Source organism: Peromyscus californicus, unplaced genomic scaffold (genome assembly GCF_007827085.1).
Source record: "Peromyscus californicus insignis strain IS unplaced genomic scaffold, ASM782708v3 Scaffold_6__1_contigs__length_162567912, whole genome shotgun sequence".
Lineage (NCBI taxonomy): Eukaryota > Metazoa > Chordata > Mammalia > Rodentia > Cricetidae > Peromyscus > Peromyscus californicus.
Window position 1 is genome coordinate 142,585,033 of NW_026294584.1, and position 16,907 is coordinate 142,601,939.

The 16,907-nt window shown below is 42.0% G+C and overlaps 1 protein-coding gene across 1 annotated transcript in view; it reads right to left on the minus strand.

The window, feature by feature from the left end:
* The window catches only part of LOC128099761 (pregnancy zone protein-like), a 58,564-nt gene extending 42,206 nt beyond the window's left edge, over positions 1–16,358 (minus strand). Inside the window, exons 1-9 of the mRNA XM_052721579.1 lie at positions 10,025–16,358; positions 7,644–7,827; positions 6,668–6,821; positions 6,474–6,526; positions 5,308–5,328; positions 4,643–4,811; positions 3,680–3,764; positions 2,042–2,165; positions 96–210 (exon numbers count right to left, since the gene is read on the minus strand). Of these exons, the coding sequence (XP_052577539.1) occupies positions 96–210; positions 2,042–2,165; positions 3,680–3,764; positions 4,643–4,811; positions 5,308–5,328; positions 6,474–6,526; positions 6,668–6,821; positions 7,644–7,827; positions 10,025–10,107 (988 nt within the window). The 5' untranslated portion in view covers positions 10,108–16,358. The remainder of the gene's footprint in view (positions 1–95; positions 211–2,041; positions 2,166–3,679; positions 3,765–4,642; positions 4,812–5,307; positions 5,329–6,473; positions 6,527–6,667; positions 6,822–7,643; positions 7,828–10,024) is intronic.
* Between the last annotated feature and the right edge of the window lie 549 nt (positions 16,359–16,907).

Genomic DNA, 16,907 nt, shown 5'->3' on the forward strand with positions numbered 1-16,907 from the left:
ATTTTCATAATATGCAGAATCTATAAAGTATTCCAAAAGGAACGGAAGTCTGATACTTTCCCACTTAATTGAAATTTATTAAGAACCATACAGACCTGTTCCCTCCTCTTTGACTTTGGCTTCCACTTCTATTGTCATGTCATAGCCCTTCTGTCTTGGCTGAAATACTTTGGTTTTTATAACTTGTCTGAAACATCCTTTATCATCTGCCTGAAGAGAAGGGGAGAGAGTTCCCAAGTTCTCTGGTTTGCCGTCAAAATGCCAGTTATAAGTTTACAAAAACACTTTAAGCATTCACAATCCTATGTGGCGGAGTTGGCTTTTTTACTCTTTGGGGGCCCACCACCCAGCTCCCCAGTAAACACAGGGAGACTTATTCTTACTTATGAATGCCCGGCCTTAGCTTGGCTTGTTTCTAGCGAGCTTTTCTAATTTAATTTAAATTATCCCACTTCTCTTTAACTATGTTGCATCTGGGCTTTTAACCTTTCTTTATTCTACATATCTTTCTTTTCTTCTTACTCCATGTCTGGCTGTGTGGCTGTGTGACTGTGTGGCTGGGTGGCTGTGTGGCTGTGTGGCTGCGTGGCTGTGTGGTTGGCCCCTAGTGTCCTCCTCTCCTTTTTTCACTCCTTCCTCCTCTCTTCCCTAGATTTCTCCTCCTATTTATTCCCTCGGCCCACCAGCCCCACCTATTTCTTTCTCCTGCCTGGCTATTGGACATCAGCTCTTTATTAGGTGTTTTAGGCAGGCAAAGTAACACAGCTTTACAGAGTTAAACAAATGCAACATAAAAGAATGCAACATATCTTTGCATCATTAAACAAATATTCCACAGCACAAATGAATGTAACACATCTTAAACTAATATTCCACAACAATTTGATGTGTATCCTTTCCCAACTCCAAGGATGAATGGTTTCTTTGTTAATCTCTGGGTTATTTATAGCCAGCCTTTGCCTCCCCTCTCTTCCAAAAATGGATCCTCTTTCTACTACATCAACTGTCCTAGAGTTTCCAAGTGTACCATCATATTTTGTAATTATAGCTCTTTGCATGTGTTGCTCCTCAAATGATGATATTCTACTCTCCATTCTTTCCTTGGTCAACAGTCCTTGCTTCTCAAAACTCATCTCAGGCATAACATTTTCTAAGAGGCTTCCATAACTACCTGTAGCTCAACATTGACTATGGGATGTGTGTTTTTTTAATATAATATATTTATATATACTAGTCGATATTCATTGTATATGGTAGTGGGTTTTATCAGGACATTTTCAGAAGAGGGTGTTGGATACTCCTGGAATGGGAGTTACAGAAAGTCGTGAGCTACCATGTGGGTGTTGGGAGTTGAACCTAGATCCTCAGGAAGAGCAGCCAGTACTCTTAACCAGTGAGCCATCTTTCTAGGCCCACCAGTATTTTTTGAGAGAGATACTCTTTCAGCTCACACTGGCTTCGACCTCATTATATAGCCAGAGTTGACCTTGAATTCCTGTTCTTGCCATTGATTCTCAATTATTAGGATTACAGGTGTGAGCCTCCACACTCGGCTACATCAAATGTTTTCAATGCGACATATTCTACTCTCAATTGTTTTCCTTAATTGTTCTCATTAACCCTCCTCTGTGACATAATAAGTCCTCTAATTGCTATTTTCTAGGTCTTCCCCTTCTGGGCCAGATGTTCATTCACTGTTCATTATTTTCCCTTTATCATTTGGAAATGACATGCTACTGGATCCTCACACTATTGCAGTTCTTAACACCTGACCTATTCTGTGACAAAAGCCAGCTTTGAACACTTCTTTATTCTTTTAGAGCTTGGCATGTTGATTGCTATTGGCAAGAAAAATCACAGAATTGGCCAAATGCATGCAATCACAGATTCACGAGCTCCATTCTCCACCTGGGCTCCTACCACAATCAGCCATTCTTACATTTCTTCCCCTACCCCAACATTTCAAATGTATCCCTAGTTGTGTTGCATTTAGCACTGTAGCTCAGGAGAAAGTAAGAACTAGAGAGCAGGTCATACATACTTGTTTGCTGAATTCTTCACAGATACTTTGTGAATTTTGGCCATGGCAGTTAGAGCGGTATCGTGAATACATTCTGCACACGCTAATTGTCACCAGACCGGGAACGGGCTTTCCATATGTGTATCTAGAACAATAAAATGATTATTCCAAATGCCATTGAGTGTGAGTGATACAGATGTCTCTTCACCCAACCCATTCATTGGTCCATTGCATTCACCTAAGGCACCTGTTATGTCCCTGGTGTCTGCACTCTAGAACCGCTTGTGATACAGGCTGTATCCTGACGTCTAAGTGGGGATGGAAGTATACCTATAGTTCTAAGACAAATGAGCCTATGAACCATTTGAAAATGCCTCTAAGTGGAAAGATACTGATTTAGTATTTTTCTAAGATTCTCTCATTCCCTCCCTCCCTCCCTCCCTCCCTCCCTCCCTCCTTCCTTCTTTCCTCCTTCCTCTTTCCTTCTTTCTTTTCTTTGTTTTTTTGAGACAGGGTCTCATTATGTAGCTCTGGATGGCTTGGAACTCACTGTGTAGACCAGACTGGTGTATACTCAGAGATCTGCCTGCCTGTCTCCTGAGTGCTGGGATTAAAGGCCACCACACCCAGCCTTTTCTCTCCTTTCAGTTGGGGTTTTACTATTAAACCTGTCCTGTGCACTGGAGGGATGGCTCAGCAGTTAAGAGCACCTGTTGCTCTTCGAGAGGACCCAGGTTTGATTTCCAGCATCTACCTGGAGGTCCAGAACTGTCCGTAGCTCTAGTTCCCGGGAATCTGATGCCCCTTTCTGGCTTTTGCATGCATCAGGCAAACGTGTACATTGATTGACATACCTGTGGGCAAAACCCCCTACACATAAAAAAGAGTGCTTCCTGCCCTTCCAGAGGACCTGAGTTCTGTTCCCAGCACCCATGTCCGGTGGCTAACAACTGCCTGCAACTCCAGCTTCAGTGCTTCAGTGGATCTGATGCCTCTGGCCTTCTTAGGCACCTGCCCATGTATATGGCATATCCCCACATCCCCACACCTGCCCATGTACATGGCACATATCCACATACTCACATAATAATTAAAACCTGACTGTCTCTGCTGTCAGATTACCAAAATTATTTTAGGTAAAAAAAAATGAGAGAAAGATATTTATAAAGACTATATTTCTAAGTATTTTAAAATAGTAAGTGAGAAGATTATTTGGGAAAGCAGTGGCTACAAAATAAAAACATGAGTTATTAATAATACCCTGATGACTCAGTTTGTTTCAGCTGCATATGATGGGAGGGCATCATGCAAGGCTGGAATTAGTTTGCTGTTTTAGAATGACCTGTGACTCATGTTATGGTGGAGGATTCTTAACTCTTGCCTTAGATTTGTAGCTAGAATTTCTGTACGTAGGGGTCAGGGATTCTAATTTTAATTAAGCTCCTCCCATACAGCTGATGTAGAACAATGTCTGAAAATCTCCCATTTGGCTAGCTGTGAGGTTGGTGAGGTTTAGCCTCATGGCCATACCTTTCATCTTGCATACCCCTTCTAACATTTGTATGTGCTGAGAAGTAATGCATCACTAAATATTATTTAAAATACATCTTCTCAAATAGAATACAGACATCACAATAAGATGAAAACAATGTAACTCACAAGCCGCAGGCAGATACAACAAATTCCTCTTCCAGGAAAGCAATGGTCTTGGGCATTTTTACTTGCACCTCAAATTTGGGTAAAACTGTTTTGAATAGAGGAAAAAGGAGGTGAGAGTAGGTAGGAGACCTCATAAATATTACTAATGGATTCCGTAGAGGAATCTATGGCACAGCGTCACTGGAGGAACACCAGTGTCAACACAAGGAAAGAGATGCTGTCTGTAGAGTGCTAACTTGGTGAAGTTGGGACTGTCCTTCCCAGACTCCTCTTCTTGGATTTTGTGCAAGATTTCAAAGGCAGGTGGGTCGTCCCTGAGTCTGAAGACTACCACAGTTAGATGGAGGAACAGAGGGCCAGTAGGTTCAAGTGTCCTCTCTCTCTCTCTCTCTCTCTCTCTCTCTCTCTCTCTCTCTCTCTCTCTCTCTCTCTCCTTCCCCTCCATCCCCCTCCTTCTTTCCCTTCCTCTCCCTACCCCCTCTCTCATTTTTACCAAATGATAGCTATTGTGCCAGACATCCCCAGTTCCCCACCAGACACCTAGTTGTAGATCTACTTAATGGAGAAATATCAGAGGTGACAGCTTTCTGCAGACTCTTCCACTGGTTCCCATGAATCTTCCACTCTGGCAGCTGAAGATGTTCACCTTCCCCCACCCCAACTTCCTTAATGCTCTGACTAACCCATGCCCACTTCAGAACTTGTTAGTCATGTTCTATGATTTGCTATTTACCTTATTATGTGATTGACAGAGCAGCTCTGGGGAGCTTTGAGAGTGATTTTTTTTTTTTTTTTTTTTGGTTTGGCTTTCTGATATTGACTTTTACCATCCACATATGCACACACAGAGTGAGAACACACCACCCTCAACATGCACATATATGCATACACCTCACATATATACACAAAAGTAACCTAAAAGATTCCACTGTCATAAGTGCCTGATACTTGGAGAATTCTTACCGTATTCGTCCACTTTAAAGGAGTGCTCTATTTTCTTCCCCGAGTCCTTCTGCACTACAACCTTGTAGTTACCTAGAGCTGGTTCATCTGACAGTGGGAAAGAGAGCTGGTGGAGTCCTACCAGTAGATCGATGTTTTGCCATTGAAAAATTCGGTTCCTCTTAGGATTCTACAGTAAACAATTGAAACATATAGTTTGATTAGAGGTCAGTTTTCAGGTAATAATAACACTGGGAATTGAATAAGTGGTTGTTGAATTAGTGCTAAAATTGTTAACCCACTTTTAAAAAGAATGCCAGACTGAATACTAGACAGTGTGGTCCCTAGCTGTGGGATCCTATCAATCTTACAGCCATGGCATCCCAGATGCTTTGATCTTGTCTGATATCGGAAGCCAAGCAGGTTAGAAGGGAGACACTGCCTATGTGTGTCATAATGAACATCTTTTTGATATATATGTTTATTTTGGGCATATTTGAAGAGTCATGAAATCACACCACCCTAAAGAACTGCAATCCTTTGTTTAAGTTTTACTTTGCCAAAGAACTTGAGTTAGGAAAAAAAAGTATTTGTTTAGTTGAGGTGGCATGTAAAAGGAGAAAAGAAATCTGATGCGACTTGTAGGGCGCCCTCATTCTAACTTAGATGTACAGTTTGTTACTTACCTCAATATAAATGACAGGGAACTGAAAAGAAAAAAAATAGTATGAGTGTGTGTTGGAATTTAGAAAGAGATCATCTTTTTAAAATTACAGACTAAAAATGTTACTGAACTTAATTGCTTCCCTTTTCATACCATCCATGATTTATTTCTTTGTTCCATACCATTTTCCTTTTTAATTAGTTCTTTGAGAATTTTGTACTATGAGTTTTGACCATATTCACCCCTCCCACACTCCTCCCAGATCCAAACCCTCTTCTCTACCCACCCAACTTCATGCCTTCCTTTTCTTTTTTGCCCATCAAGTTCCACATATTCATGGGCATCAGAGACAATCATGACATCAGGAGATAAAGCCTGTAGCACAGAGGAACAAAGTCTCTGTTTTTCTCATCTAAACTAGGAGATGTTTCTGTTTTTCTCATCTAAACTAGGAGAGGTCCCCTGTTTGATCCATAGCTTTTTACATGTTTAGTTTGGGACATAAATCTCTCTCTCTCTCTCTCTCTCTCTCTCTCTCTCTCTCTCTCTCTCTCTCTCTCGTTTTTCCAAGACAGGGTTTCTACATATAGCCCTGGCTGTCCTGGAACTCGCTCTGTAGACAGGCTGGCCTCAAACTCACAGAGATCCACCTGCCTCTGCCTCCTGAGTGTGGGACATAAATCTCTTAAGAATTCCCAGATTTCCTTTTATGACTAGCATACATCTGAGGAAATCTATATGGATGAAAGATCTGAATAATAAATATATTATTATTTCGCAAATGATATTTGCTTAAGAGAAACCAAATACACTCCAGGAAGTGGCTGAAATCTTTCAAGAGAACATTTTCAACTGAATATCTTTTTGTTGCTATTTTTTAGACAGCATCTTACTGTGTGGTCCAGGCAGGCCAGGGCCTTGTGATCCTTCAGCTCAGCTTCCTCTATACTGAGATTAGAAGCATGCATCACCAGGCCCTGCCTGATTTTGAAGGCTTTATCTACTTTAAGAATGCAGTTGGTCAACTGTCTGAATGCTACCGCTGCATATGCTTCTGGCATGGATACTCTTGGGCAGTCTCCTGTGGTAGATTTAGGTATCTCTTTCATGAGTTTCAGGTTTTTTTTTTTAAATGAATCAGACTTAAATGTTTGCTTATTTGAATTCACCCACCGAAAGGAGACTCACCGTTTCGTTCAATGGATGAAAACTGATGTCCACAGAGACAACACGGAATTTCACTGAAACAGAGATTTTTTTTTTCTGTGAGATGCCCCCAAGTGGGAACCCAGGGCCAGAGATCCCATGACTGCAGTTCAGTCATAAAGAATACTACCCACCAGCAGCCCCACAGCTGTCCTTGCTCAGTTAGTTCCTTATACCTGTTTGTCCTGGTTTGTATATGGGTTTGTCTGTCTGGACAAAGACTAGGCTGTCCGCTTTTGTTATCTGCATTGGCTTCCTCTTTGTGAAGTTCTGGGTTGGCCCCTGTATCTGCACCGTAATGAATGCTGAGGATGATGGCAAACCTGAGATCTGCAAGACAGAAGCGTGGGAAGAGTGTGCTCAGGCCCACTTCCGAGTGCTCAGATTTTACAGGCGTCTGGTCTCTTTGTGAATCCTTGAGAGCTGGCAAGGGAATGTCAAGGACTCAGTTTCCTGTTACATCCATAGACTACTATGATGGTGTAATGTGATGTTAACAATTCACACTTAGATTGAGGGTGAATACAATGGACCATTCTTCAATGCAGTCAGGACAGTGAATGAGATGGTGTCTTTACATTTTCACAGCAAAGTCTTGGTATTAAAAATAATATCATATTCCACCTTTCAAAGCCAGCATCAGCCATCTGTCTTACATAAGTAGCTTGACTTTTAAGAATCTGTGTTCAAGGGCTGGAGAGATGACTCAGCAGTTAAGAGCACACACTGCTCTTGCAGAGGAATTATGGTCCCACATCCATGTCAGGAGGCTCACAACTGTCCACAGCTCTAGCTCAAGGGTGCCCTCTTCTGTCCTCAGTGGTTACCTGCACTCATGTGCACATACATGTGCACAGAGACATATAAAGTGAAAATAAATCTTAAAAAAGAATCTCAATACTTATATCTGTGAAAGTATAGATAGTATTTACCTTTGAAGTTCATTTTAAGGTAAAATTAAGTCTTTCCTACAGCTTTGGTAAACTTTCAAGCACTTCGTTAGATCTATTTGTAAGTATCATAAAAAGAAATTTTAAGTTTACTTTGTACTTGGTTTTTCCTTAAGATATTTTTTTTGATGGATGAGAACATAAAGTTCAACTCGATTACTCTTTCTCTACCAGTACTACACATCCCAGGAAGGACACTGACCGTGAAAGCGCTGCAGTAGAAGGAGTCCTTCTCTACCGCCTGGCCTGTGAGGAGGCTTGTGATCTGGGTTTCATACTCTAGAATTATGTTGAGTGTCACAGTCTCATTCAGGTGGTGGAGGTTGACACAGGCCTTTTCAGAAACTCCTGCATAGAGCTGTGATGGGACCAGCACCACATATTGTCTGTGGAGAAGAGGATCAACCACAAAGGATTCAAAAGACATCATTACTGTGGCTTTTTTCTAGTGTATTTTATGTTGCCATTAGCCATCGGTTTCAGCAAGATTGGGTTCCCCAGAGGTCACCATATAAACCCCAGATTAAACACTGACGTGATTCTCTGGTGTTCTGTAAATGTTCACCCACAGTATATTAGAGACCTTGGGCAATCAATTCAAGTTATTGCTGTGTAGCAATTTCCTCCAAATTGAAACATTCCTTCTTGGAGGGAGGAGGGAAGTACACAAGACTCAGGAAGTAAATCTTAGGAGTTCAGGAGAGTTGAGGCTAACAGAATTGATGAGGTCTCTCCATGGTTACAGAAGCAGTAGGAGAGGAGAGGACAGAGGAGGCCGAGTTGCCTCTAAGAGACTCTCCTACCAGCAGAACTACCTGTAAGTCATGTAGAGAGCTTCAGGGATGCAGCTTGCACCCAGACAGAGGTGAGACTTTTGGTTATGTAGTTGTCTTTGAATTATTCATGCTCCTGTAAGCAATCCCTGACTCATTCTTATAGGTAACCCCAATAAACGCATTAGTTCACCAACTTGGACTTTGGAAGAATCACTATTTTGGTCTATTGTTGGTTCCCTATCTGGGGTGGGTAGACATTTGTGCCAGGTTTATACATACACACACACACACACACACACACACACACACACACACACACACACACCATCTGATGTGACAGCTATTATATATTATAGTTAGAAACTCCAAATTACCATGAACGAGTTAGTGGTTTATCACTGGAAGCCTTAAAAATCCAACTGCTCGTGGCCTCAGCTTCCATAAGAATACCACAACTCTTTCATCCAGGAAACACTAGACACTAACATGTAACACATGGGGAGAAGCTGAATTGCTTTTCAATCCAGTTTAAGAAGCAACCTCAGCTCCCTTCTTCCCCTCACTGTCTGGTGCTGCAGGCCACGCCAAGCTAGGTTAATCAGCAGACACCGCCAGACACTGCCAAGAGGAGAACACACCTCTCCCGGCACATCCTTGCTGTTCACTGTCAGGCACCCAAACCTGTAGCCCTCTGCAAGGTTGTATGTTTCACATTGCTTCTCACCTCCAAAGTGTCTTTCTGTCCTGAAAATTTTTATCTCATAAAACCTATTTCAAAGCTGGGCGGTGGTGGCGCATGCCTTTAATCCCTGCACTCGGGAGGCAGAGGCAGGCAGATCTTTGTGAGTTCGAGGCCAGCCTGGTCTACAGAGCGAGATCCAGGAAAGGCACAAAGCTACACAGAGAAACCCTGTCTCGAAAAACCACAAAAAAAAAAAAAAAACCTATTTCAAAAGAACTCATCAAACTTGACAAGACTCTTCCTTATATCAGGTCCTATGAAGTCTAAGGCTTTCTTTGTGGGTGCTCTCAGAGGCCTCTGCAATGGCTGTTTCTATCTGAAGGCTCTCCATCTTTACTTCTTTCTCTCTTTTTTTTGTGTGCACCATATCTCTTTTTCCATATTGTGAGATATTTCAGGAAGGGTCTGAATTTTGTTAACATGTTTTTTAAAATCTACTAGCAGTCCCTAAATGTTTTCTGAAGGCTTCAGCAAAGAGACTCACACAGTCTCTCACCCATTTGTCTTGGGTGCCCCTCAGCTTAGGGAAACAGAGACTGAGTGACTTCCCAAAACCAGGACACTGCAGGGCGTTTATGAATTGGTAAACCAGTGGTTCTCAACCTGTGGGTTGTGACCTCTTTGGGGAGGGAGTTGAATGACCATTTCACAGGGATTACATATCATACATCTTACATAACAGATATTTACATTATAATTAATAACAGCAGCAATATTTCAGTTATGAAGTAGCAATGAAAATAATTTTATGGTTGGGGTCACCACAACATGAAGAACTGTATTAAAGGGTCGAAGTATTAGGAAAATTGAGAACCATTATGATAAACAGTTTATCCTTCTTTTTGGTAGGAATTCTATATTCTTATCTGGTGCTGTTTGACAAGATTACTTCCCTATATATCTCAGAGGTCTCTAGAACAGGAGTAGATCTTCTACATGAGCCATAACAACTTACTGGTTCTTCCAAGTTCTTTGATAACAGTTAACTGCATAGGAAACCAGGAAGGAGATAACAGGGTAGGAAGGAAGGACACAACAGAATTTTCTGAAGTAAGAATTACTTACGGTTTTGCAGTAGCTGTGGCATCTCTGGGAAGAAGCAGAAACAGTAAAAGCGAGACCAGTGTGGGTTGCTGGTTTCCCCTCATGGTGGAGAGGGCCAGGAAAGAATAGTGGGTCTGAGCCCTCAGCCCCTTGAACTCTGATCGTTGTCCAGGTCCACTGGTTTTTATTTTACCTGATGGCCAGTGAGAGTAAACTGCCAACCATTTATTTTTGTAACATATTAACTACTTCACTATTAAAAAATCAATTCCAGATAATTTCCAGGACTGTCTCTATTCTTTTATCGACTTTTTGAAGTTACCCAAATGTTTAAAAATGGTGCTTAGAAGCTGCCACTAACTCAGGTTAATACTTAGCACTTTAAACAATTTTTAAAGAAAAATAAAATAAATCACATGGTTTGATGAAATCTATCAATATGCTTGACATTTTTTTACAAAGGACAATAAATGCAAATATATAATATCTCCTCTTGGTAATTCAGGGAGCATTGCCTTCACTCAATGACATAAATTTACCTTAGAATGTCAGATAAGGTAAGTTTGGAGGTATGTGCTTCCAAGTCTTTTTTTTTAAGAAATTGAAAAAAAATAAAGCCAAGTTAAACTTTGGTAGTTTAATCATGACTTTGGTCTGTCATTGTTTCCTTATCTGAGGTGAATAGACGTTTGTCTGACACTACAGGGGTGTGTGTGTGTCTGAGGATGCATGCAAGTGTGGAGGTCAGAGGCTGTCATTTGGAAACTTCCCTATTGCTCCCCCTTTATTTTTGAGGTAGCCATCTCTCACTGGTCCTAGAGCTTACCAATTGGCTAGACTGGCTGGCCAGAGAGCTGCTGTGATCGTCCCATCTCGGCCTCATGGGCCTGGGACCACAGGCGCACACCTCTACACCTGGCCTTTTATGTGAATGAACACAGGTGCACACCTCCGTGGCTGGCCTTTTATGCGAATGAGCACAGGGGACTACCTCCACGCCTGGCCTTGTATGTGAATGAGCACAGGGGAATACCTCCATGCCTGGCCTTGTATGTGAATGAGCACAGGTGAATACCTCCATGGCTGGCCTTTTATGTGAATGAACACAGGTGCATACCTCCATACCTGGCCTTTTATGTGAATGAACACAGGTGCATACCCCCATTCCTGGCCTTGTATGTGAATGAACCCAGGTGCACACCTCCACAGCTGGCCTTTTATGCAAATGAACACAGATGTATACCTCCATGCCTGGCCTTTTATGTGAATGAATGCTGGGATACAAACTTAGGTCCTGATGCTTGCACAGGAAGCATTTTGCTGACTCAACTACCTCCCCAGCCCACCGTCCAATGTGTGGACGTTTGACTCTTATTTTCTTATGGGTCTCCTTATCTTCGTTTATTATAAAGAAAATTACAGTTCAGTTGGACCTACGCCATAAAAACATATTTAATAAATCACTAAATATCAAGGAAATAAAGAAGATTGATTATTCTATAAGAAAATAATTTCTATTTGATAAGCATTCATATTTAATTTTTCTAGGATGAAATGAAACACTTTTATCAGTATTGATTCATTGTCCTCTTTGCTTTTTAAGATACGAGTGTTAGAATCAATTTGACAGGGCCATGGCAATAAGGTCACATGTCTGTGACCCTGGTACTCATGAGACCGAAGCAGGAGGATATAACTTCAAGGTTAGAATGGGAGCAGGAGTGAGTTTAAGCCCAGTCTAAGCAATTTGTTGACCCTGTCTCAAAATAAGAAGTAAAGAGCAGGCTGGGGCCAGGTGTGGTGGCACATGTCTGTAATCCCAGCACTTGTGTGGCAGAGGCAAGGGATTGCTTGCCATTTCAAGGCCAGGGTGTTTTATACAGTGAGTTCTAGGCCAGCCAGGGAAGCACAGTGAAATCCTCTCTCAGATTAAATAAAAAGTACTGAGCTGGGTGGTGGTGGTGGTGGTGGTGGTGGTGCACGTGCACGCCTTTAATCCCAGCACTCAGGAGGCAGAGGCAGGCGGATCTCTATGAGTTCGAGGCCAGCCTGGTGTACAGAGCAAGTTCTAGGAACGGCTCCAAAGCTGCACAGAGAAACCCTGTCTCAAAAGAAACAAACAAAAGACCAAACCAAACCAAAACAAAAAACAAAAGTACTGAACTATTACTCAATGATCATGTGTTTCCTGTCATGTGTAAGTGCTGTGGGATGTTCTGTATGGCAAATGTGTTGCTAATTAGTCAATAAATAAAACACTGATTGGCCACTGGCTAGGCAGGAAGTGTAGGCGGGACAAGGAGGAGAATAAAGCTGGGAAGTGGAAGGCTGAGTCAGAGAGACACTGCCAGCCGTCACGATGAGAAACAGCATGTGAAGATGCCGGTAAGCCACGAGCCATGTGGCAAGGTATAGATTAATAGAAATAGATTAATTTAAGCTGGAAGAACAGTTAGCAAGAAGCCTGCCACGGCCATACAGTTTGTAACCAATATAAGTCTCTGTGTTTACTTGGTCGGGTCTGAGTGGCTGTGGGACTGGCGGGTGTCAGAGATTTGTCCTGACTGTGGGCCAGGCAGGAAAACTCAAGCTACATGTAAGGTTCAGGAGAAAATTTTGTTGGAAAATTATTTTTTAATGAAATTAAATGTATATTGCATTTGGCTCCCTTGATGAGATTGTGTATCTTTGGATGGGTATTGATCATTGCTAGTTTGAGACAAATTTTGGCAGTCTATTCTTTACCTATCTTTTTCTCTCCTGTTTCCCGCTGTGTAGATAGAGCAATAAGGAAACTTGTTCTTCTGAAAAGAGAAAAGGGAGAGGCTCCTTTTCAACAATGCCATTTGATCATTTATGTGTCAAGTTTGGAAGCCAGAGGTCACATTATGATCTTCGATAAAATTAATTTTAAATTTTAATTTAATAGCTACACTAACTATACCTTCATTCATTCTTTTGAAAGCATGGATCAGTTGTAAGAGTTTGGAAATCTGTCTGTTGAGTCATTTTTACACCGAGTTCTTAGAGCTCACACCTAAAGGCTTACAGGGACTTAGGAATGGCTACTGACTGCCACCTTCTTAATTAAAGACACAGTTTTGAACCCAATGTACTTAGCAAATCTGAATAAACTGAAATATTAGCTTGTTTTTTTTGATGTAACACAAGTATAAATAGACTTTTGTTAATATAGCACTCCAACTTTTAGTTGATCAGAACCATGGTCTAAACTTTAGCCCATTATATATACAAACCACCTCTGCTAATAACCTAGATTGCAGTTCAGTACTTGTTGTTAAATTAGTTTTTCTTTTAATGAACTCCTGTATTTAGGGCAATTCTTGTACTTTTCAGTTCTAGGCTAAGCAATCAGGTTGGAGAGCTACTGTCTAAGTGTAAGACATCCTCACCTTCAGTTTTTCCCATGCTCATTCACTACAGTTCTCAGCACAAAGTAGATAGCAACTAGAAAAGGCAAAAGAGTATTTTTAAACCAAAATGGTCATTTATACATGAGTATAGAAAATCCCAGAATGAGCAAGAAGAACTAATTTCTAATGTCATTATTTTCTCATACCAGAAATAAATTTGAGTGAAATGGGTGTTTGAAGCTTAAGACGAGCTGAAGATTCCTTGATTATAAGAGTTCACACAAATATTGATGTTTTAAGTTGTCTTTTTTGTAAGAAACTAGAAGGAAGGTCTTCTCTCCAGGGCACATCTAAAATGCACGCAACACTGGGAAGAGGATCTTCACACACTAATAACTCACAAGTCGTGTCTAGGGTCAACTGTCGGACAGTGGTGGCTGCACAATCATAAGATTAGTGACCACACACAATTTCAAGGATTCCAGAAATGATGTTGAAATAGACTGAGGCCAAAGTTGACTCTGAATGGCAGATTTCTACCAGATGTCAAACACAAACCTTGTGGAGCCCATGAGATGGCTGGGCAGGTCAAGGCACCTGTGTCCAAACCTGACAACCTGAGTTTGAGCTTCAGGACCCACACAGTAAGAGATAAGTAATGCTTGATGCTGTGCTCTGGCCTCTGTGTGTGCGCTGTGGCACGTGTCCGACCCTACAAGATAAACAAATCAGTGGGTAGATGATTAATCCTGTGGCATTCCAACAACTCATATATTCATCAAGATGAGCAAATTCATATTCTACTAATCACCAAAGTTTTAATGGCAATGACAAATTGCTTTTGTGAATGAAAAGCAAAACTGTGTCTGAATTATACCATTAAATATTTATAGCAACAAGGGTTACAGGAGTTGATGTCTTCATTGCTGATAATTTGGGTATGTTAATTAAACAACAAATATTTTAAACCATCAGAGTAAAACTACTTTAAAAAAAAACTGTGGAAAACATCATTACCTTTGGACATAGTCCTAACCCAATGTCACTTCCCGAGACGTGTGTTTGCAGTGTTGAGCAATTGTGAGTGGGCTGAGAATGCCAGTGTCCTCCCCATGTCAGTGTACACTGGGGGAGCTACCTTTTGAATTATTGGCATTTTGAGACATAAACGGAAGCTCATATGAGTACATGGCGTTATAGACATGGGTTCTAAGGATAAAACAGAAGGGGGAATAATCATTGCCACAACTCATCCAGCACCGTAACTTGGTGTGTTTTCTCCCGTTGTGAGTCTTGCTCTGGCAGAGGACAGAGTGGGAAAGTGAGAGGATTACACAATGTATTTCCACCTTGCAGCCCTCAGTGGGTGCTCCTGAGCGGAATCTGGTGGGGAGGAAGAAAGACAAACAGGACGTGAGGGATGTGCTATTTTTATTTTGCAAAGACACATGCTTTATGTCACACAGTGTCAGCATTCAGAGATCAACTCAGGATTGTCAAGGGAGACAGGACTCATCCGTTCTGTCTTTTTGCAAGACTTCAATGACATTCCCCACCCCCTATACAAATGATGAAAATGCCCTTGTAGAAAATTAATCTTCTGACTGGGGTAAGATGAAATCTCAAAGCAGTTTAGTCTGCATTTCTCTGATGGCTAAGGCTGTTGAACAGGAAAAAAATGTTTCTCAGCTATTTTTATTTCATTTTTGAGGACTTTATGTTTAGTTCTATGCTACAATTTTAAATTGGGTTATTGTTTTCTTGGTGTTTAGTTTTCTGAGTCCTTTGCATATTCTAGATAGTAACTCCCCATCATATATAAAGCTGGTAAAGATTTTTTTCCCATTCAGTAGGCTGCTGCTTCACTCAAGTAATGGTGTCCTTTTCTATTCAGAAACTTTTTAGTTTCATTAGGTCCCATTTATCAGTTATTGGTCTTAATGTCTACATTGCCAGGGTCTTATTCAGGAAGTCCTTTCCTGTACCAATGAGTTCGAGTATATCTCCTGCTTTCTCCCATGTTAATTAGGATTGGGTTTCCAGGTCTTATGTTAAGGTTCTTGGTCCATTGAGTTTTGTAGCACGAATTGTTAGAAGGTCTTATTAATAAAAAACAAACCCAGTGCCTGGTATTGGGTTAAAGCTGGAAGATCAGAGAAGCAGAACAAGTCACAGCGTCCTCACTTCACCAATCCCTCAGCTGATCCTGTTTCCTCAGACTGGAAGCCTCTGAGTCCTCATCCAGAATGAATCTCAGCTGAATTGCTGCTAGAAGCCTAAAAGCTTAAGCAGGCTCTAGTTCCTCGTCCTCACACCTTATAAACCTTTCTGCTTCCTGCCATCACTTCCTGGGATTAAAGGCTCTTGTTACCACACCTGGCTGTTTCCAGTGTGGCATTGAACTCACAGAGATCCAGAGGGATCTCTGCCTCTGGAATGCTAGGATTAAAGGTGTGTGTGTGCCACCATTTTCTGGCCTCTATGTCTGTCTAGTGGCTGTTCTGTTCTCTGACCCCAGATAAGTTTATTAGGGTGCACAATATATTGGGGAACACAATATCACCACAGAGTTTTGTGCAGGGTAGGACATAAAGATCTGATTTCATTTTCCTACACATAGTCATCCAGTTTGATCAGTATGATTTGTTGAAGGTGTTGTCCTTTCTTCAAAGTGTGCTATTGGCCTCTTTGATGAAAATAAGGTGGCTGTAGAAGTGTGTGCTTATATGTGAGCGTGAGACCAAAATGGGCCGTCTTAGAAATAAGACCAAAATGCTTTCACCCAAAAACTAAGGCCTAATGTTGGAGACTGACTCCGGACAGCTGTGTCTTGAACTTTGTGTGACCTTCCTTGCCTTACCAAACCTTACGAAAGCAGAAAGTTCCTGGCCTAACCTCGGGCTGTACAACTTCCTGTAGTACGTGCTAATCAGTTAGCTGCAGGGGCCTGGGACCAAAGCGACCTCACCCTTCCTCAGGAATTTTTCATTCTTCTCTCTCTGCTTCCCCTGCTCCCCCCCCCCCCCCCCCCCCCCCCCCCCCCCCCCCCCCCCGCCTGAAGCCCTGCTTATAAACCTCAATACCCAGTCAATAAACGAGACCTTGACGTGACTCAGACTGACTCTGTCTTCCCTTATGTGCCTGGTCTCCTTTCTTTCTCGCCCCCATTGATCTTTCAGGAGGTGCCTCCTCGGGTCTCCCCAATAACCTGGCCTGCGGGACGGGTCAAGTGGCGCCCGAATGTGGGGCCCGAGGCACAGTGACCTGCCGGACGACGGACAACAGAAGGGGCCCCCGGAGAGGATCAGGGTAGAGACGCCCGGACTGCATCACTCGTGCAAGGCGGGAGAGTCTTGAGGTAAGTATGTCATCCCATCGATCATGGGCAAAAATTTATCTAAAGAGGCTGTTTTTCTCAAGGAGATGAAAGGTAATCTTAGGGAGAGAGGAATAAGAGTTAAGAAAAAGGATTTGAGGCCAGGTGGTGGTGGCACACGCCTTTAATCCCAGCACTCGGGAGGCAGAGCCAG